Source organism: Drosophila subpulchrella, chromosome X (genome assembly GCF_014743375.2).
Source record: "Drosophila subpulchrella strain 33 F10 #4 breed RU33 chromosome X, RU_Dsub_v1.1 Primary Assembly, whole genome shotgun sequence".
Classification (NCBI taxonomy): Eukaryota; Metazoa; Arthropoda; class Insecta; order Diptera; family Drosophilidae; genus Drosophila; species Drosophila subpulchrella.
Genome location: NC_050613.1, coordinates 23,845,865 through 23,868,146, shown reverse-complemented (window position 1 = coordinate 23,868,146; position 22,282 = coordinate 23,845,865). Strand labels below are relative to the sequence as shown.

Genomic DNA, 22,282 nt, shown 5'->3' with positions numbered 1-22,282 from the left:
ATGCATGTATGTATGTACAAATGTCTACTTATAGAATCGGGCAGAGGCGGCGACGACTACGGCAACCGAAGAGAGAGGGAGAGGAGGAGGCGGCGGAGAGCGGAGGCAGCAGATCCGATCGGAGCAAGCAAGATTTCAACGATCCCGAAGAGGGAAGCAGTTACTCCGATTCGATTCCTACTCTAGAAACAACCGCATGCTGTACTATACCCATGGACACCCATACTTCTCCCCAAAGCGCTGTGCATGTATTCGGTTCGGATCGATTCGGGACGGGATGCGATGAGATGGTACGGTATGGTATGGTATGCTAAGAGATGAAGATGAATCTGTAAATCTATAAAGGGCCAAATGGGAAAAGTCGTAGCCTAAATATAGATACAAGTATGTTCTGTAGTACGGTGGCCACCCCAAGTGGATGCGATCGTTTGGCGTTGACTTCTGTTTCGGTGTCGGCTTCTGGGTTGATGATCTCTGCAGCGAAACTGCATCTCGAGCATTGGCCAAAGCGCACCAGGATATCAACTACCATCATACCAGCAGCCTATTGGTTAGCATACTATATGTTATGAGCTCGTTCATGTTGGTAAATACTACACAATACCTTGACTTATTCTTGCCAAACGTAAAAATGTTGTAAAAGACCTCTTCTTTCACTAATGAATAAGTTTTAGTTGTTACCAGCATTCAATGTAATTTGGACCAGACTAGATTTAATTCAATTCCAATGAACATGCTTAAAATGGTTCCAACTGAACCATTGTTTAAGAAGTGGTTTACCATTTAAGGATTGAAAAACTTTACAAACATACAGGATAGATAGGAATAGAGTTATTTCTTGTCTTGGTTTGAATTCCTCACGAATTACCTCCATACCAGTCGTTCCCATTTCAAGCGCGAATTCTTCAGGAAGTTTTGAGTTGGAACCTATTGCCTTTAAAGGCAAGGTGAAAATTTATTCGACGTTATAAAAATTGAATGGGCTTTAATCTTTTTGATCGCACTACATACAATCCATAACAGGAGTGAAGTTCGGATGTAGTTCAAACAAATGTAAAGCATATACATACAATTTATTTCTAATCAAAAAGTAGACTTATAAAAAAGTTGGTTGCCTATGGTTTTTGAGTTCGGAACTGAGTCGAGTCTACGGACCAACTACCAAGCTACAGTGATAAGTCATTGGGTCGGAGATAACCCCGCTCCGGTCTAACACTGTTTTTGTTTTATTTGAGAGTCGAGAGATTATCGAAACTACGCCGCTGAGCAACTTGATTTTGAGCTTGTGTGCCTGGGGATCTAAGTGTCCAAATACCGAATTCGGAGCTTCGTCCGATTCTGGCGATCGGTCGAAAGAAGCTATTACATAGTTCCAGGCCGGTCTTGTTATGACTTGTAGCTGTAAGATATTCATATGGGGGCTGTACTACCAGTACAAGTACCCTCGATACGAAGCACAAAGAAGACATTCAAATGAAAAGCGTTCGCCGGCTGAGTGGCAAAGAGAGTGAGCAACGAGAGATCGTAAAGCGAACCACATAGTTCTAGTTCGGATGCAGATACAGCTACAGATACGTACACTTATTTTGGATTACAAATAGAATACGATCGTTGCCAGAGCATACGTTGGTACACGCCTGTATTTCGATTGGTGTGTATGTGCACGCCTCTGTGTGGTATATGTACTAAAAATTAAAAATAACGGTGGGGCCGTGAGTAAATTTTGTACGGCCCCAGCAACACCACCCAATCCAATCCAATCCAAACCATTCCATTCCAATTTCTTTTCCATTTCCAAATCCAACGAGCGTCAGGCGTTTCGGTTACGATCAGGGCATTTTCCATGACCATATGCCTCGAAAAGTGATCGTTGACCGATCGTTCGGATAGAAATGTGAATCAGGCTGGCAAATAGTAATCAATGAAAATCGGCCAGCGAGGAGAGGTGTCAAAGGTGGGCGAACAAAGCCCAAAATCAAATAACGACGGCCGCTTTTATAGACATTCACCCGAACGATAGTAGTGCATACATCTGCATGTGCTTAGAAGCACCCAATGCATATCAAAATCAATGGTCTCCGATTGGGTAATATCGGTCGGGGTTTAGCGCAAGCTATGATTAAAGATTTTTTAATTCTTATGTGGAAAAACAAGCCTTTTCCGAACTGATTACTCCGAATCGTATTTTCCGAAATGGGTATTCTTATCTGGGTATTCCGAATTAGGTATTCCGAACTGGGTATTTCGAACTAGGTATTCCAGGCTGGGCATTCCGACTTGGACTTTTCGGACTGGGTACTCCGAACTGGGTATTCCGAAGTAAGTACCCCGAAATGATTATTTTCAATTGGATATCCCGAACTGGGTACCCTGATCTCGTATTCCGAGCTGGGCTTTCCGAACTGGGTAATCCGAACTGGGTATTCAGAACTGAGTATTCAGAACTGAGTATTCCGAAGTAGGTACTCCGATCTGGGTATTCCGAACTAGGTATTCCCAATTGGATATTCCTAACTGGGTACTCCGAATCGGGTATTCCGAACTGGGTATTCCGAAATTGGTTACCCTTTAAGTTACCATTACCTGGTTCTTGCTTGGGGTGTTTAAAAGGGTATCCATTTGGGCGTTGTGCATTTTCCACATAGAGCAGTCTAGCCTGCTCCAATTTTCAGTCAAAAACGTCGAGTTCAACAACCCCCCATCTCATGACCCCCGAAAGGGAGACGCGTAAAGTTCCCCATACTTCACTCGAACCGAGTGTTATGGTCGTTCGCAGCGGTTCGGATCGGTGGTAGTAGACTGCTTCTGGTCCCTAGTCTACGGTTCTTAATACGCCGCTTTAAAAATAGCAACTATAAATCTTATGTACATACTCTCGTCGCTGCCTGTCATTGGCAAAAAACGTTCGTTAAACGTACCCCGCTGATCTCGAGAGGAGATCTTGTTGCTGCCGGTGCTGTTGCAGTGTGTAAAAGTAAAAGCATCGCATCCAATCCCATGTAAATCGGCCACATGCACTCACCCATCCGAACATCTGTCAGTCCATGGCGCACACTTAACAAAATCGACCTTACACGTCCTAAATCGAACAGGATATGAGTAAAACCATTTACTTTTAGTTTTTCCGAAATTTCGATCGTTGAATATTGATCTAATATCCTGAAAATGTTGTATTCCTACCATATTTTTTTAAGATACTTATAGTTAATCCCTAACATCTTATTCGTAATAACTTAGTACAGTGTTATATTTTATAACATTTAAAATCAAATATGAGTTAAGACCCCTTAAAATCATACACGTATTGACCTAATTTGCAATTTTAAAATGAATTCTTACTAAACATATTACCAAAGACAGTTCGAAAAGTTTGAATTTATTCCAAGTGTACACACATGTTCCTATCTATATGTTTGATGCAGGGCTGAAACTATCGAAACTAATGTTACTTAAGTTGCCATCGGGATTGGGGGAGGATAGATATTGCAGTCCACGCTGAAGATCACCGGACCCGAAGAAATGAAACAGATTCAGATTCAGATACAAATACAGGCATGCCGCTACGGATGCACATACAGACGTACAGATACAGATTATAGCTACAGCTACAGCTACATTCACGATCGTGACGCCAACGTAGGAAATTTCGAGCAAGGGGCACGGGGCAGGGGGAAGGGGGGCAGGGGGGCAGGGGGGGTTTGGCTGCAGACGGACTGACAGCAACTACAGAACGGAGCGTAAGCAATGTTAACGAGTAAAAATCAAGAAAATTTTAGTTCTAAAAATAACCCTTGTACTCATTTTTGTTTCAAAACGGAAAGCGGCAGCCAACAAACGACCAAAAACCAATAGCTATAAAGCGCAAAGATACTGAGATACTTGCAACGCTCCGAGATACATATATAAAGACAGAGATACAGATACAGACATACGGACATACGGATGAGTCTGCGGCCACGGATTCTTGGCAATGCCATTGGGGGTAGAACATACTGTTTTACATATACCATGGGTATTGTTCTTGGAATGCGATTTGTAACGTTTTCGAAAATGTTCAAATTATGATACATACAAAGTTCGACTGTCGCGAATATAATTTTCTTCTGGTTTATTGCCAATAAGTTTTGTATTTTGATTACTATACTCTGTGAAATACCTTTTAAAGTCTATCACGCTAAAATTGATACAGAATCTTATTAAAATGAGTATCATTTCTAATCAATTGTTTATAGGCGTATTGGGGAAATCTAAGCCATCATTTAAATCAAAATCAGAACACTATCTTTTAGATTTTATTTTAAACAAGAATAGTAGAAACAGCTAGATAGTCGAAAAAATAATTGATGTATTGAAAAAGCATTTTATTTAATTGATTTAACTTGTGAAACTAAAGCTATATCATCTTTAAGGACCCAATTTTATAATTAAGGGCTTAGTTTAGAGGGAATAGTACATGAAATACTTCAAATTTTACAATAAAAACATCCAAATTGAACAAAATAAGTCGAAATAAACATTTTTTAATGATTTTCGTACCATTTTTGAGCAAATGCGCTATGTAGATTAAATTCACAGTTGCAGTGGCATCGAAATGGCATACAAAACGGAATCTTCAAGGACCTTCAAAGCGTTGGATCCTTTGGAGTGCCTTGAAAGTGCAATTTCTCGGAACCTCAAATCCTTCAGATAGGCGCGCCATCTAGTGGGCACAAGCACGCGATTATCCCGCTTGATGGGCGAGCTTTGGGCAACTTTAATTGCGATGCGAGATAAGCGGTGCGCTACTCACGCTGGTGAATGGTGTATGGTATATGGTGAATGGCAAATGGCGGTGGGCGGTGGGTGGTGGTTGGTGGGTTGGCGGACAGGTAACTGTAAATAGCAAACAGCAGTTAACAGGTGCGCACACATATGCTGCTCAATCCCGTTACACAATACAGTTCCCATGAAAGCGGCGCCTCTGGGGAGTAGGTGTGTGTGCGTGTGTGTATTTGCATATCCTTGAGCGTCTCTCTGCCACACACACGCACACACATGTGACAATGGGAGCGAAGAGGGGGTGGGGGTTGCGTCTGCGCTCTCGCTGCTTGCACTTTCCGTTGCCTACTTTGGTGCGTACGAGAGAGCGAGAGAGTGGAGAGTGGAGAGCGAAATCGAAATCGAAAGTCGGGTAACGGTAACTTGTAGCTTTGGAAGGACAACTCTGTTATAGATAGAGGAAACTTCCTGTGCTCTCCGCAGCGTTGCCAGATCGTTTAACGTTCACCGTTAGCCTTTCGCCTTTCACCATTCACCATTCGCCATTCACCATTCACCATTCGCCATTCGCCGCATCGCACGCATGTAATGCTGTAAGGACGAAAGCTCTTCTGCAGGAGCGGGCCAGTAGGCGAACCAAGACCAGCAAACTCGCTGCTTCGCTCCACACCAAAAAAAGTGATAGACACGGAAAAATCGCTGGCATTCATTCACCGAATACCGAATAGGCGAGAAGCTCGACCGCCTGCAAAAAGAAACGTGGCCAAAAAAAACGAAGGCAACAGAAGAGAATAACGAAGGACGAAGGTGGTGTGGTGACCAGGACAAATAATAATAATATTCCATATTCCTTCGGAGCCAAAAGACATTGGGCATTTGACTTTTTGTTTGTGTGTGCGTGTGTGTGTCTCAGTGCGTGAGTGCGTGCAACGGTAACGGTAACGGTTAGAAGGATATAAGATACAAGTATACACATATACATATATCAACGAGGGTGCGCGTGTGTGTGTGTTGGGGCCACGTGAAGGCGAAGGCAAAGGCGCGCAACAACAGGAGCGGCTGGGCGATAGAGATAGCGATAGATAGAGAAAGTGACAGTGACTGTGACTGTGACAGTGTGTGCTGCTGGCGAAAAACCGAAAGTGAAAATTGAATGCGAATACGCGAGCGGAATCAACGGGCGCGGGTCCTTCAGCCGTAAACTGTTGAATATAGAATGACGCTGCTGACAAAAATCAATGTGAGGCACAAAGAAGCAACAGCAGAAGCAGCAGCAGCAGCAGCAGCAGCAGCAGTAACGGTAACAACAGCCAGGATCCACAGCCAGCGCCGCTCCCCCCAGATAAAGATACTGCTATAAGGCCAAGGATAGGGATAAAGGATAAGGGATAACACACACACAGAGAGAGAGAGAGCGAGAAGGAGAGAGCAAGCGAACGAGCAAAAAGCAAGCACTAGAAGCTGAGAGCCAGAGAAGCGGAAGGACCCTTTCAAGTGCAACAATCGCCGAATTCTCCACCACCATTGAAACCCAAACCCCCCCAGCACCCCAACCACCCACCCAGCCACCTTTTTATTAGTAACTGTTGAGGGCCGAGAGACAAAAGCGAAATGAAGCCGTCGGATTTGTTGTTGGTGCTGGAAAAGGTAAGCGACAAAAAAAAAAAAACCGAAAAAAGACCAAAAGAGAGCCAAAAACAAACAAAAACCTGGAACCCCCTCCCTCTCCATAAACTGAAAAGTGTATTTTTATTTCTCCACTGAATCTGACATAGAGTTTTTGGTCACTGCTAAAATTGGAGCCCCCTCATCTACACTCTACACTCACCCACACACACACACAGACACCCACAGACATACATACATGCACGCAGTGCGTGTGTGTTAATGGAGCTCCCTTGTAATGGTATGCCTCAAAAAGGTCATTATGATGCCGAACGCCGACGCACTCACACACACACACACACACACATAGAGAGAAAGGCAAAAGCTAAAGCATGTGTGTGTGTGTGATGTGGTGTGCCGTGGACTTATGCAAATCCATTTGACAACGAAGAAGAAGCTCTCCACATCTCACCCACACAGGCACACAGACGAGTAAGTAACCGACGAGCGAGCATAGAAGTCGCAACAACAACAGCAAGAGCCTCACTTACACCCACACTTACACCAAGCTTCAATGCCAAAGCATAACAAAAAAAAAAACAACAAAAAAAACACCCCCTTTTTTTTTTTTTGGCTTGGCGCTATCTTTATTGCCACTTCTGTTGCGCTGGCCCTTTACAGCCGCATCTGTAATTGGAGCCGCTCGACTCTAGACCAAATCCCCCAGTTACCACTTACCAGTTCCACTGGCACTCCGTATCCGGAATGGGGAATCAGGGAATCCGGGAATCCCACTACCAAAAGCATGTGTTTTTGGCCAGGATTAGGTGCGAGCGGGATGGCGAGAGCCTGAGCTTTGTTATGACAATATCGCTCATACGCAGTGTGTGGCTCAATGCAAGACGAGCTTAGGCGCCCAAAAAGTATGCTACACATAGCTACACACTGAGAAAAACAAAATGAAAGGCTTTCTAATGAGGGGAAATCACAATTAATTAAATTATTAATTATAAATAAAGGATCTATTATAGTGTATTATTCATAAAAACTAGAGATTTAGTTATTATTTATGGCTAATACATTAATCAAGGTCTCTAAACAGAATTTCAAATTGATAACTTTATTATAAATAAAACTTTAGTTAATCTTTATAATCCTTATATTTGACTTTACCTAGATGCATAGTTATTTTGCATTATCTTTTGTTTATGATAATTTATTAAAACCTTAAAATTCTGTTTTTCAGATCTTAAGTTAATCTTTTATATGTATGTGACTTTGAAAAATCGTTTCTCATATGAAAAGTATATATGTATTTCTTTTGTTTTTATGAATAACTTAAAACCCCTATTGAAATACCAAGGTTGAGTAGTAATTCTCTCTGTGCAGAAGATTTTCTCAGTAGCAGCATTACGTTCTATTTGGAGACGCCGCCTTCACTTTGACTTGGCTTATCCAGAAACCAGGGAAAGCAGGACTCCCCCTCCAGATTAAAGTCCCCCAGGAAGTCCAGCCCCTTTCTTCGGCGGCGTGACCTTTTGTGCTGCTGCCACTGCAATCGCTGCTCATCCCCTGACACTTGCGAGCCATTAATAACGCCAAACTGTTAAAAAAAGAAAGGGGAAAGCTTGGGAAAAAGGTTCAGAAAGAGGATTGTGGTCAGAAACGAATTTAGAATACCCTAGACTTCGAAGTTTATATCTTATTTAGGATGATTTAGCTCGAAAAAGGAGAACCATTATAAATCAGTTTTTTAGGTTTGATGTGAAGAATTGGATATGTTTTTGGTATGGGACTTCAAAACAATGATATTGGGAGTACTACAAAGTATTTACTATATAGGATGTTTTAGCTCGAAAAAGGAGAACCATTATAAATTAGTTAATAGGTTTGATGTGAAGAATTGGACAGGTTTTTTGGTATGGGTCTTCAAGACAAAGACTTTAGGAGTACTACAAACTATTTGCTAAAACTAAAAAGCCCTCTGCTGGGCTAACAATGTATGGGGCAGCCTGGTACTCATTGGAATACAAAAGGGCGGAGCGTTGGCGAGTCGAAGGACAACACCGCACATGGGACATGGGATGCGCGGCAGAGGATGCAGCGGGCATTGGAGGCTACTGCCTCGGTGGCTTTGATTGCGTCAAGGACTGGCCCGTTGTCGTGGCTGTGGATGATGACTTTCCAGTTCCCGGAACTGAGCCAAGGCGCCCACGCACCCACTTACCCAGATACCCACTTACCAACTTACACACTTTGTGTACCAGTGGAAAGATGGAAATGAAAATGAAAATAAAAATGGAGGTGGATATGGAAATGGAAATGGAGGTGGAGACGGAGACGGAGGCGGAGGCGGAGGCATCTCGTGGCCGCATCTGCGGTCGACTGCCTACCCGCTGACATGGCATTTAACTGGAAAAGCTGGGGAGCAAATGATGTTGGCCACTGCAGCTGACATCAAAGGCTCTTCCTGAAATGAATGCAGCGAGCTCCCCTTTACGAGCCATTTCCTCAAATGGGAGCAGAGAACAGGAATCAGTTGTAAATCGAGTCTGCAGGAGTTTGAAACGTCCGTTTCTTCGCTCTAAACAGCGAAATAATTGCTTTCTAGTTCAATCTTTGGTGATTTTGATTGAACCCGTTTACACATTTTAATTCAGTGTGTGCAAAAAATCAAGGATATGCAAGTGTTTCCAAAACTATTGCAAAAAGTAAGGAAAATACAATTTTTTGAGTCGTTAAATCAAAAATGTCTGTATATTATAGTACAGTTGAACTTCCATATCTTGAATTTCCTTAACTCAAATTTTCTCTGACTCGATCAAAACTCTAGCGTTTAGAGACAATATCATACAATAAGTCAAACTTTTATAGATGGAATTTCTCTAAAACTTCTCTCTGGTAATTAGATCGAATTCTTGAGAATCTGACGTTTCGAGGAATTCATGTAAGTGATTATTAATGATAAATCGTTTTTAAAATTCTGCTTTATAAACAAAAATATATATTTTTCTGCTATCTCGAAGTCTGTAATTTGTAACTTGGCAGATGGAGATTTGAGTTAAGGAAGTTCAGCTGTATATATGGATTGATTTAAGGACTTGACTCGTATTTAATTGTGCCAATAAAAACAACCTAGACTATTAAAATAAAATAAATTAATGATAATGTCTTTAACACTTTCTGCGGAACAACAGTTTCAGTATTGCAACCCAATAGAATTTGAAAAAATTCAAGGTATATTCGTGATTCATTTAAGAGGACATTCAATTAAAAAAGTGCGAGTTTTGTACTTTATTGAGTTAAATATTATATACTCTTTAAGTTAAAGTAACATTCGTTTAGGTGGATAAATTCCATAATATACATATGTTTCATAAGAAAAATGCATTTTTTTTTGAGTGTATAAAACTGGCTGCAAGGACGGGCAGAACTTGTTGCAAATATCGATTGTCAGGACCTCTCCTTCCGGTCCGCTATTTCCTGTCACTCAATTTCCCCCATTCTGGCATCGGTTATCAGTGGAGAACACTCGCTTTTTGTGGGTTCTGGATGGTTGGGCGGCACCACCTTCTCCAACTGCACCTCCTCATCCTCCTGCTCCCTCTCGATGGCACTCATCTTTCAATAGCATCTACGCGAACGTGGGTCCTCGAATTAATTGTGCTGCTGCTCCGATTCCAGGTCAAGTTCAGGGTGCCTCTGCCGCCGGGAGTCAGCTCGACGACGCTCCTGCCCAAGCTCATCCGCACCAAGGACGTGAAGCAGCTGCAGGACGGCAACGCACAGCCACAGAAGCCCAAGCTAACGGTGAGATGAGCCAGAATTTAAGAATCCCTGCGCAGTCCTTAAATATGCCTTTTGCCCTTCAGAAATGTCTCAACACTTTGGACCTGACCTCGCTGGGCATTGGATCCTGCTGCGGAACGGGCATGTACCTGGTGGCCGGCATGGTGGCCCAGAAGATAGCCGGACCCGGAGTGATTATTAGTTTTATTATAGCCGCCATAGCGAGTATTTTCTCAGGTAAACGAGCTCCTTTCCACTTTGCACTGATTGATTGGACCAATTTGTAAAAGATGCCTTAATATTAAAGTTGACTGCATTTGTTTTAGAAAATAAGTACATTATATGCACAGTACACTCAGACTAAAAACTTTTCTCTCGATTTTAAAAGTTAACTAAGAGCGATTCCATCTCATATTATTGAAGTCAAGACTGCTTTCGTCTCAAAAACAAACCTAGATAGATTTTATCCCAACTTTAAGAAACATTAGAGTACTTTTTTTTCTTTCTTAATATCAAGAACATTTATTCTCAAATAAGTGAGAACGCGATATTTCGTTTCTTACATTTCTGGGTGAATTTATTTTGCAATTGGTCCAGTTTTTCAGTGGATTTCTCCCCACAACTCTGTGATCCGATATATATATATCCCGATTTAACAATCCATAGGCGCTTGCTATGCAGAGTTTGGCGTTCGTGTGCCCCACACATCCGGCTCGGCCTATATGTATTCATATGTGGCGGTTGGAGAATTCGTAGCTTTTATAATTGGTTGGAACATGATATTGGAATATCTGATAGGTGAGTATTCTGCGGCGTAATCGAAGGTCCCTTTGGTATTGACTGTGATTTCTGGATAGGAACAAGTGCCTGTGCCTGTGCGTTAAGTTCTAGTTTCGATTCCCTGACCGGCAATGCCATAGCGCGAACGATAAGCGAGTCCATTGGCACGATATTCGGTGAGTGTTTGCGTCGATCGATTGGTTTTGATTTCCCTATCCATATCTATATCTTTATCCTTAATACACAGGCAAACCACCGGACTTTATTGCCTTCGGCATTACGCTGCTCATGACCTGCGTCCTGGCGATGGGTGCCAGCAAGTCGGTCATCTTCAACCACACACTCAACGCCGTCAACCTGGCCACGTGGGTGTTTGTAATGGCCGCCGGGCTTTTTTACGTGGACACCAAGACGTGGTCGGAGCACCAGGGATTCCTGCCCTACGGCTGGAGTGGTGTAAGTAGCAATCTATCATCCTAAACTAATTTTATAGAATTAAAATCAGTTCAATCGATAGAAACTCTTGATATTTAACATTATTTCTTAAAATATATTAAAACATGTGCCCAAAAGTATGCTGTAAAATCATTGCTACTGAACAAAAGGCTGCAAAATATATCATAGCATACATTTCGGCACTCTTTCAGATGATTTCAAATCCATTATGATTTTTATTTACCTTATCTTTCTACAGGTATTTTCTGGTGCTGCCACCTGTTTCTACGCATTCATCGGTTTCGATATTATCGCGACAACCGGCGAGGAGGCGCACAATCCGCAGAAGAGCATTCCAAAGGCTATCGTTGGTTCCCTGGTCGTCGTGCTAATCGCCTATGTTAGCGTTAGTCTAGTCCTAACTTTAGTGGGTGAGTACGAATTATGAGTGAACCAATATGCATCAATATTACTATTATAATAGGTTGCAAAAGTTGTTCGATTTTTCAGAATCTTGAAATTCCATTTTTTTTTCGAAAATCACAGAGACCTTAGTGACAATATATTTTAAATTCAGAATTGATTCAGAAAGACAATCTATTATTAAAAGCATACTTTTAGACATCTTAGTAAGGCGTCTCCCAAAATGTCCTATTGGAATCGTGTAATACTACATATATATTTATAAACATAGAAGATATGTCGATAATGAGCCTATAATATTTAAAGAACCTAATTTTTAACCCCCGTAATTTTTTTCTTCCATTTCCCAGTTCCCTACGACCACATCAACACGGGAGCGGCGCTGGTCCAGATGTGGTCGTACGTGAATGCCCCGAAGTGCCGGGCGGTGGTGGCTATCGGAGCCACCGCTGGACTCTCGGTGGCCATGTTCGGCTCCATGTTTCCCATGCCGCGTGTCATCTATGCGATGGCCCAGGATGGTTTGATCTTCAGGTGAGTGCTGGAGTTGATGAAGGGTTCCTGTAATGCAGATCTCGATTGCAATCCCCTCCAGGCAATTGTCGCAACTGTGGCAGCGCACCAATGTGCCCGGACTGGCGACCATTGGCAGCGGATTGGCCGCCGCTTTGGTGGCACTCACTGTGCGCCTGGAGATCCTCGTCGAGATGATGTCTATAGGGACGCTGTTGGCCTACACTCTAGTGTCCACCTGTGTCCTGGTGCTGCGCTATCAACCGCACAGCACCTCGCTGGTGGAACTGCTGCCGGCCCAGCTGCGCACTCCGGTGGCGCCCGGAACGGCCAGCGATTCCCGATCCCATGTGACGCCCGCCGAGGTGCTCGAGGTCCCCGGGAAACTGACCATCAAGCGGGTCACGCGCGGCATGTCCGACTCGGACGACTCCTTTATCGACGACAGCCCGGAGGGATTCCTGGGCGGGCGGGATGACCAGTTCCTGGTGTCCGATAGATCCGAGAACAAGTTCTACGGCAGTGTACATGGCGCACCCACCGGACCCACCGGCCAGGCCACCGCCTTCGATGCCATGGGCCTGAACTTCGTCACCCGGAAGATCCACGACTACGCGTACCTGTGCCCCGGCTTCTTTCCCTGGATCAATCCCGGTCAGGCCACCGCCGAGAGTGGTATGTATCCTTAAAAGTTTTGGGTCCATAATCGAAAGCTATCGTTATGATTACAGTATATATTTCTTCATTACAATCTTTAATATTTTTTGAAAAGGGTTAAGAGACAAGTTGTCTGTTTGAGAATTCTTACTCTCACTTTTTCAAGACGAAACGTTCTTAAACGTTCTTTTTGTTTTTCCAAATGAAACGTTCTTGAAATAGAGAGGAAAGTAGTCTTGATTTTTGTTTTTAGATTCAATCGATCTTGTCCCATCTCTGAGATCGAGAGAAACGGGTTCTTTTTAGGTATCTACCTTAAGTATCTTGTATAGGTTGGAGCCTTTGTTCCTGCTTAAAACCCATCACAAGAACAACAAAATTGCGATTGAAATTGACTCTTTGTTTTTTTGCTTTTCCAATCCAACATCGACATCGACATCGAAATCAAACCAACAGGCATGTACGTCACCAAGCTAGTGGGCATCATGTTCGGTCTCATATTCTTCCTGGACCTGTTCGCGGCCATTGGGTGGTCCGGTGGCCTCGCCGCCTTCATTTATTTCATTTTGTTTATCGGCATATTTGTGATACTATTGATTATATCGAGGCAGCCGCAGAATAGGTAATAACAATACCGTTCGCCAGTCCATTGGGCTAATGCAGCTAACCACAATCCCCCCTCTTTCGATCTCGACCAGGTATGCACTGGCCTTCCTCACGCCCGGACTCCCCTTCATCCCGGCCATCGCCATCACCGTGAACATCTACCTGATATTCAAGCTGAGCATCCTCACGCTGGTCCGCTTCACCGTGTGGATGTCCCTGGGGTTCATCATGTACTTCTACTACGGCATCACGCACAGCAGCCTGGAGCAGACCAGCGACGACCTGGAGCTGCATGTCGACTATGTGAGTGTTGTCCGATGATTGGGTATTCCATCCAAGCCTTAACTGAACACCCCATGCATTACCATTATTATTCTACAATTCCAGAGCAAAAACGTTGAGGAGAAGGCCGTGTGGGATCAGCAATCGTACAACCAGACCCACGAGCCCGTCTGGGCCAGCAAGGAGGTGAAGCATCCTTCGAGTAAGTGTTGATTCTGAAAATTATTATTTCTTTACCTGATGTAATATTATCATATTATGCATTTATGGTTATTTTTCGTATACATTTACAAGAATATCGAAATTTTAACGACAAGAACGATATTAATAGATATTTCAAGTTTCGATATATCAAACTTTACGATATTTTCGATAGGATGTTATCGATATAATTAAGAATTCATAAACCTCATATGTAGCCAACCCAAGAAATGATTTATTTTTTTTTTTTTTTGTAAATTTAATCTAATTTATAAGATTAATGTAAGTTGGGATAGTGGTGGGATGGAACATCAAGTTTGGGAGGTATACTATATATATTGAAATATATTTCCTAATACAATTTCATTTTTGGTGTCCAGCAGAGCAACGCTACAACTACGGAAAGACCACGTCGTCTTCGTCGTCGGTACAGGGCAGCTCGAGGAGTGGCCAGGCCAGTGGGCCGGAGAAGCCACCGGGCAGGAGCCAAGCGGGACACAGCCGACCGGTTCCACCTCCCCCGATCCCTGGCCAGGCGAAGGGTTCGGGATCGGGATCGGGCAGCGGTCCTCCCATGGAACGCCAGTATACCGGCCAGTTCAGCATGTTCGTGGACGAGGGCCAGTTCCCCACGTGGGAGGACTAAGTGAACAACCCCATCCACATAAATCCCCATCCCAATTCCAGTTCCATACCGATTCCCAAACCCGATGATGCCCTCTGATTCCCGAGTGATGCTCCATCAACGTAAGATAACCCAATGACATCATGGGCTTTGATCGCAAGTTTTCTGGATCTTCATCTGGATATGGATCTGGAACTTGACGGTCGGGTGCAGCTCGCTCACTTGTAAATACGATTAGAGATGTTAAGTTTAAACATATGGCGATCTGTGTCGTGTCGTTACCGAATTGCAGATGCATACCGTATACAAGGCATGTGCATGTGCCCTGGGCGGCGGAGTTATACACCCTATATAATATACACATATATATATATATATATTGATATATACAAGCAAATATATATTTACATATATAGCGATGGGTTATATTAGTACAGCAAAGAGTTACAGAGCAAAGTTGCCGAATTCCAACTATCCAAACCCTGATACCAAGCCGACCGATTAGCGATAGACGATAAGCAAAGACACAGACAACAGATAACAGATAACAAATAACCGATAACCAATGAACGATTGTGCTCAACTCCGATTGGCAAGCGTTTTGGGTGACGTTGGTCAATCGGCCTTCAGCACAGGGGAATCAGGAAGGCAGGCACAATAATACATATGTACATATGTATGCATATTTCTGAAATTGTTCAGATATATCCTATACGGCAGTGAGGTGGTTGTCGGGGTGCTACCATGCACAACTGTACATTTTAGGCACCACCACCCCCACACCCACACTCACAAGGGACTAACACGATAAACGAAAAACCCTGGGCTTGTGAAGAGATCCCCGTAGGAGATCAGAGGATACCTTTCGTAACCCCAAATGATATCGGCCCTCTGACCAAAGACGATCTTTGCATAAAATTGGGATTGGCTCACACACAGACTCCCACAACTGACGATCTTGAACACTAACGTTATGTACCTTTGATTCTATATTGTTGTTTACATATTTATGCTATGCATTTTATAAGGCGCCTGGACATGAGGTTTTACAGTACAGTACGCCCTGCCTACGGCCGTCCCGTCTCACTCACTCTATCGGAATGTTATTTGTTTTTTATTCTAGAGGCTCGCGCTAAACTAAAACTCATTTTAAAGCGGCATTTCGCATTCGTTGTAATACAATTCATTTTACTAATGGAATACCAAGAAAAAATTATACAAATATGCATATATATTTATAAAAATTACCATATAGACAAATACCAAAGAATATAAAGAAGAAAATATTTATTGAACTATTCAAACTTAAACCAAGGATAAAACCAAAGCAAGCATAACTACAAATATGTATAAACACAATGATAACTTAAACCAAAAGCAAATATGATAATGAAAACATTTATGTACAAGCATACTTTTTTCCACTTTATATACATACTATGTACAAGCAAACCATGCATAACTATTTTTAGCTAAATTACAAGTATATGGCAAAGTTAAAGCAAAATCAACCTTTTTAATAATAATAATACTTATGATAATTTATTCCTTTTGTACTTCACGACTTTGTACAGGAAAGAATCCGAATAGCGAATATCAAAGATTGCAACAAGAACTCAATAACCTAGGGCTAGCTTTCGATTCGATCTAGCCCCGCAACAGAGAATAACACTATTTATATACAAAACAAACGTACCGTCTAAGACATTCGATATTTTGATTTTGACTGATTTCGTTCGATTCCATTCAGTTAATCCCTTAAATTTCGAGTGCCAAAATCAATGCACCATTGCACTTCTTGAACCAGTAGCAGAAAACATATGTATAAGTAAGTCCTAGGACCGAAACGAAACAAAATGAGTTCCATTTTCAACTTACTCAATATTAGGGTTTTCGAAGAGGAGCTTTCCGGACCAACTACTTAAGATATAGTGCCACCCAACGGTCCTGCACCATGTACTTTACATGTATTCTTACTTTTGTTCACTAAAACTCCGTTGATTCCTTTCAAAACTTAAATCTAACACGATTTGTACATACACAACCTATACAGGCAGGCAAAAAAAAATATAAAAAACAGTGCGAATGTATATTTTTTATGAACAAGACAAGATACAGCAAAGAAGCAACTAAAGGGAAACGAAACTCAGATACAAAAGTAACAACTAATGAATAACATATCCTACCACACAGCTTAAAGTTGAGATATAACAATAACGGAACTCGCCGAGCCCACATTCATCCGATTTTTTCGATACCTGATCACCGATTACCGATTACTAGAGTCCAAGTTTTTCTTTCGTTACCAAGTTGGGTCAAACTGTTTATTTGAACTGTTAAACATTTTCTTAAACGGACTCCAGTTTTATCGGTGAAAAAGGATCCCAATTGTCTGTTGAGTGTGCGCTCAGAGGAGTTACCATCCGTACATCTATATGTCAGTCAACTATGAAAGTGACAAAAGTTACAGTACAGGCAATCCAGTAACTGCGGGCTGAAGCAGCTTGCTCTTCCACCTTTCGGTTCTTTCGGTACCACCAAGTTAAGATAAATGTTATGGGAATATGATAGTTTTAATAGATTTTCTACAGTTCCAATTTAAAGCAAATAACAACAAAGTCAACATAACGTGCAATATATCGATAAGTGTGAAGGGACAAACCAAAAGCTTCCGTTAACAAAAAGTATGCATTTTACTACCAAATATTATTTCCGTACTTTTTTAATCCCCCGAACGGAGAATGAAAATCGTACTCTAAGGTCTATGCTCACTGTGACTAAACTGCAAACGGAATGAGATCAAAATCAGAAAAACCAAAGGCGGAAGTGACGGAAAACCTAACTGCACCCACAAACACGCATAGACAAGCACACAGAAAAGGAATAGATCAACAATAAGAACAGCAATATGAGAATTATAATTCCGAAAACCTAGCAGACCGTTTACTTAAGAGCCAAGTCTAAAATTTGATTGTTTGATTGATTGGAAATGGCTTTAGACGATTGTTTCCTTATTGATTGATTTTCCAGCTGAATATAAAGTACCTAAGTTTCTGTTTATTTCATAAGACTGAATTACTGGAATATGATTTATTTTAAACGTGTATATAATTAAGGTGTAATAGCAAACTTTACAACTTTTACTAATGAAGCATCAAAATTTTTGAAATTATTCTGAACTCATTTATTAAAAAATTAAAAAAAAAAACAAGATGAAATTGAGGAGAAAAAACGATGAAAAAAGGTGATGAGATAGTCGAGAGAGAATGAAGTTAATATGCAACTATTAATATACAACATATATGGGAAAATCCCGATATGATGATGATATATATATATATTTCAATGGATCGATAACAAAAAAAAAAACAGCAAACCAAAGTGAAATGAAAATGATGTTAAAATATAAGAAAAACAAAACATTTTTTAATTCAAATACTACTCTTGATTTGTTTTATGTGTTAATAACTTATTAAATGATATTTCTTGAGAATATTAAAAAAATAAAATTGTTAGGATATTCAATGTTGATTGTTTTCATGGGAAAGCTGAGGGAAGTAGGTCTATAATTCGGAGCAGGGGAGACTGCGCTATTAAAAAAAGTTATCTATTAGTTGGCTAGCTAAATTAGAATAAAAAATACATATTTTGTAGGAATTAAATACTTAAAACTATATTGATACCCCGCACTACCGGTGCAATTCGTCACTACGTGAAATTGTAAAACAGCCAGGCCAGTGGAGTCCAGCTAAAAAACTCAAGGCCAGTGGAAAAAGCCGGTTATCGCGTATTTGGTGAAATCGATTGTTAAAATACTAAATCAGTTAGTATTTTCCAAGTCACTCCCCGGCAAACGGTCGCACTAATTACGCAGAGAGAAAAAGCTAACAATTTTTTCTGTGCCCGAAAACTAATTATTTAAAAGGTAATTAAAGGTGAGGTGCGTTGTGATGGGTCACAGGAATACGGAATAACTGCGGAACATTGGGTGAACTGTTTTCCGGCGACTGGCTTTGAGCCATTCCTCTGATTCAACTCCCTTTTGAGACGTGTTCAAGCTGCGATACGCGATAGGGGCAAATGTGTTGGTATTCGGGTGATTCCGCCCCCAAAAGAGGGTGTGGAGGAGGTTAGGGGGCCTCGCAATCAATAATCGCTCTACTAACGCCGGAAACAATCTTTCTCCATTCTCCATCCCAATCTCAGCCAGCAGCGAGGAGCATCATCAGCGACGATGACCGATTCCAAGTACTTCACCACCACCAAGAAGGGCGAGATCTTCGAGCTCAAGTCGGAGCTGAACAATGACAAGAAGGAGAAGAAGAAGGAGGCGGTGAAGAAGGTGATTGCCAGCATGACCGTGGGCAAGGATGTCTCCGCCCTCTTCCCGGACGTGGTCAACTGCATGCAGACGGACAATCTGGAGCTGAAGAAGCTGGTCTACCTCTATCTGATGAACTACGCCAAGTCGCAGCCGGACATGGCCATCATGGCGGTGAACACGTTCGTTAAGGATTGCGAGGATTCCAATCCGCTTATCCGGGCGCTGGCCGTGCGCACCATGGGCTGCATCCGGGTGGACAAGATCACCGAGTATCTGTGCGAACCGCTGCGCAAGTGCCTGAAGGACGAGGATCCATATGTACGTAAAACGGCCGCCGTGTGCGTGGCCAAGTTGTATGACATCTCCGCCACCATGGTGGAGGACCAGGGCTTCCTCGATCAGCTGAAGGACCTGCTGTCCGACTCGAATCCCATGGTGGTGGCCAACGCAGTGGCCGCGCTCAGCGAGATCAACGAGGCTAGCCAGTCTGGGCAGCCCCTGGTCGAGATGAACTCGGTGACTATCAACAAGCTGCTGACGGCGCTCAACGAGTGCACTGAATGGGGACAGGTCTTCATCCTGGACTCGCTGGCCAACTACAGCCCGAAGGATGAGCGCGAGGCGCAGTCCATCTGCGAGCGAATCACTCCACGACTGGCCCACGCCAACGCCGCCGTCGTCCTAAGCGCCGTCAAGGTGCTGATGAAGCTGCTCGAGATGTTGTCCAGCGACAGTGACTTCTGTGCCACACTCACCAAGAAGCTGGCACCGCCACTGGTCACGCTGCTCTCCTCGGAGCCGGAGGTTCAGTATGTGGCGCTGCGCAACATCAACCTGATTGTCCAGAAGCGTCCGGACATTCTGAAGCACGAGATGAAGGTATTCTTTGTCAAGTACAACGATCCCATCTACGTGAAACTGGAGAAGCTGGACATCATGATCCGCCTGGCCAACCAGAGCAACATCGCTCAGGTGCTCAGCGAGCTAAAGGAGTACGCCACCGAGGTGGACGTGGATTTTGTGCGCAAAGCGGTGCGCGCCATCGGGCGATGCGCCATCAAGGTGGAGCCCTCGGCAGAACGTTGCGTCTCCACGCTGCTGGATCTTATCCAGACCAAGGTCAACTACGTGGTGCAAGAGGCCATCGTGGTCATTAAGGACATCTTCCGCAAGTACCCCAACAAGTACGAGAGCATCATCAGCACGCTCTGCGAGAACCTAGACACTCTGGACGAACCGGAAGCGCGCGCATCGATGGTCTGGATCATTGGGGAGTATGCGGAGCGCATTGACAACGCCGATGAGCTCCTCGACAGCTTCCTCGAGGGCTTCCAGGTGAGTTTCTACCGCACTTGCCAACATTTTGCCAGATGTCTGCCATGTTCTTTTCATTTTTCAGGATGAGAATGCTCAGGTGCAGTTACAGCTGCTGACGGCTGTGGTTAAGCTGTTCCTCAAGCGCCCGTCAGACACCCAGGAGCTAGTCCAGCACGTACTCTCGCTGGCCACTCAGGATTCGGACAACCCCGATCTGCGTGATCGTGGCTTCATCTACTGGCGTCTCCTATCCACAGATCCGGCTGCCGCCAAAGAGGTGGTGCTGGCCGACAAGCCGCTCATCTCGGAAGAGACGGACCTTCTGGAGCCGACGCTGCTGGACGAGCTCATCTGCCACATCAGCTCGCTGGCTAGCGTGTATCACAAGCCTCCCACGGCGTTCGTGGAGGGTCGCGGCGCCGGAGTGCGCAAGTCGTTGCCCAATCGAGCTGCCGGATCCGGAGCTGGTAGCGAGCAACCAGAGAGCGGAGCCGGTTCGGAGGCCATGGTCATTCCCAACCAGGAATCGCTCATCGGCGATCTGCTCTCCATGGATATCAACGCACCAGCCATGCCCTCCGCTCCGGCGGCCACCAGCAACGTGGACCTGCTGGGCGGCGGCCTGGACATCCTGCTGGGTGGCCCACCTGCAGAGGCGGCTCCTGGCGGTGCCTCAAGCCTGCTTGGCGACATATTCGGCCTGGGCGGGGCCTCGCTTTCGGTGGGCGTACAGATCCCCAAGGTCACATGGCTGCCGGCGGAGAAGGGCAAGGGCCTAGAGATACAGGGTACATTCTCGCGCCGCAACGGCGAGGTGTTCATGGACATGACGCTGACCAACAAGGCAATGCAACCGATGACCAACTTCGCCATCCAGCTGAACAAGAACAGCTTTGGTCTGGTGCCCGCGTCACCCATGCAGGCTGCTCCCCTTCCACCCAACCAATCCATCGAGGTTAGCATGGCGTTGGGCACCAACGGACCAATTCAGCGCATGGAGCCGCTCAACAACCTGCAGGTGGCCGTGAAAAACAACATCGACATTTTCTACTTCGCCTGCCTGGTGCACGGCAATGTGCTGTTTGCCGAGGACGGGCAGCTGGACAAGCGCGTGTTCCTCAACACATGGAAGGAGATCCCCGCCGCCAACGAACTGCAGTACAGCCTGAGCGGTGTCATTGGCACCACCGATGGCATCGCCTCCAAGATGACCACCAACAACATATTCACCATCGCCAAGCGCAACGTCGAGGGTCAGGACATGCTCTACCAGTCACTCAAGCTGACCAACAGCATTTGGGTGCTCCTGGAGCTTAAGCTGCAGCCGGGCAACCCGGACGCCACCCTGAGTCTCAAATCGCGCTCCGTGGAGGTGGCCAACATAATCTTCGCCGCCTACGAGGCCATCATCCGATCACCTTAAGCGGTTCACCCATGACGTCGGATGTTGGACGAGGAGCACAAAGCAATCGGAGCGATCAATTTATGAGGGAGCCGACTGGATGTTCTCTGCGGGCGTTGAAGATTAGCTCAACAACAAAGTGTAATTTACGTATTATTATTATATTGTGTATTGGCGGCTTCGCCACTTACACACAATTATTTATGCATATGCACACCATATAAACCAATCAAATTTGTCGAGAGAACTGTTAATTGTTAATCGGAGCTGCATGTCCTCAATGTACTGTATAACGTTTAAAGGTAGCGAAAGCTGCGCCCAAGCTAACGTTGCGTAATCGCATTCCAAAACTCTGTAACCCCATATGCACGGCATCTATGTATATGTACGTGTCCTAGTAAAATGTATGACATAACACACTAAATAGTTGAGGCATTGTTTTCTTATCGCTAGAATAATTTCCTAGAAAAGTGCACTTCATCGTTCCAATTTTAACTGGGGTTTCTAAGATGTATGAAATCCTTATAAGTATTTGCGTATCGATCAGAAAACTTAACATTTAAGA

General features: G+C 43.9%; 2 protein-coding genes across 6 annotated transcripts; both read left to right on the top strand.

Moving 5' to 3' along the window:
• The first annotated feature begins 104 nt into the window (after positions 1–104).
• LOC119558147 (high affinity cationic amino acid transporter 1) lies at positions 105–18,043 on the top strand. Of its 5 annotated transcripts, none has more exons than XM_037871379.1 (13): positions 105–290; positions 10,048–10,173; positions 10,236–10,389; positions 10,819–10,950; positions 11,010–11,108; positions 11,180–11,388; positions 11,627–11,798; positions 12,141–12,324; positions 12,386–12,978; positions 13,417–13,582; positions 13,659–13,869; positions 13,954–14,050; positions 14,430–18,043. In XM_037871379.1, exons 1-13 carry the CDS (start codon positions 213–215, stop codon positions 14,693–14,695), a joined length of 2,487 nt encoding a protein of 828 aa, XP_037727307.1. In that variant the 5' UTR covers positions 105–212; the 3' UTR covers positions 14,696–18,043. The 5 variants fall into 5 exon arrangements, with proteins under 5 accessions (XP_037727307.1, XP_037727308.1, XP_037727309.1 ...); XM_037871380.1 differs by having other exon boundaries at positions 110–290; positions 14,433–18,043; XM_037871381.1 differs by lacking the exon at positions 105–290 and adding an exon at positions 5,217–6,405.
• A 467-nt stretch (positions 18,044–18,510) lies between these two features.
• Positions 18,511–22,141, top strand: LOC119556747 (AP-1 complex subunit beta-1). Its single transcript, XM_037869168.1, has 3 exons — positions 18,511–18,599; positions 18,881–20,333; positions 20,398–22,141. The coding sequence occupies exons 2-3, from the start codon at positions 18,909–18,911 to the stop codon at positions 21,736–21,738; spliced, it is 2,766 nt and encodes a 921-aa protein (XP_037725096.1). The 5' UTR covers positions 18,511–18,599; positions 18,881–18,908; the 3' UTR covers positions 21,739–22,141.
• The last annotated feature ends 141 nt before the right edge of the window (positions 22,142–22,282 follow it).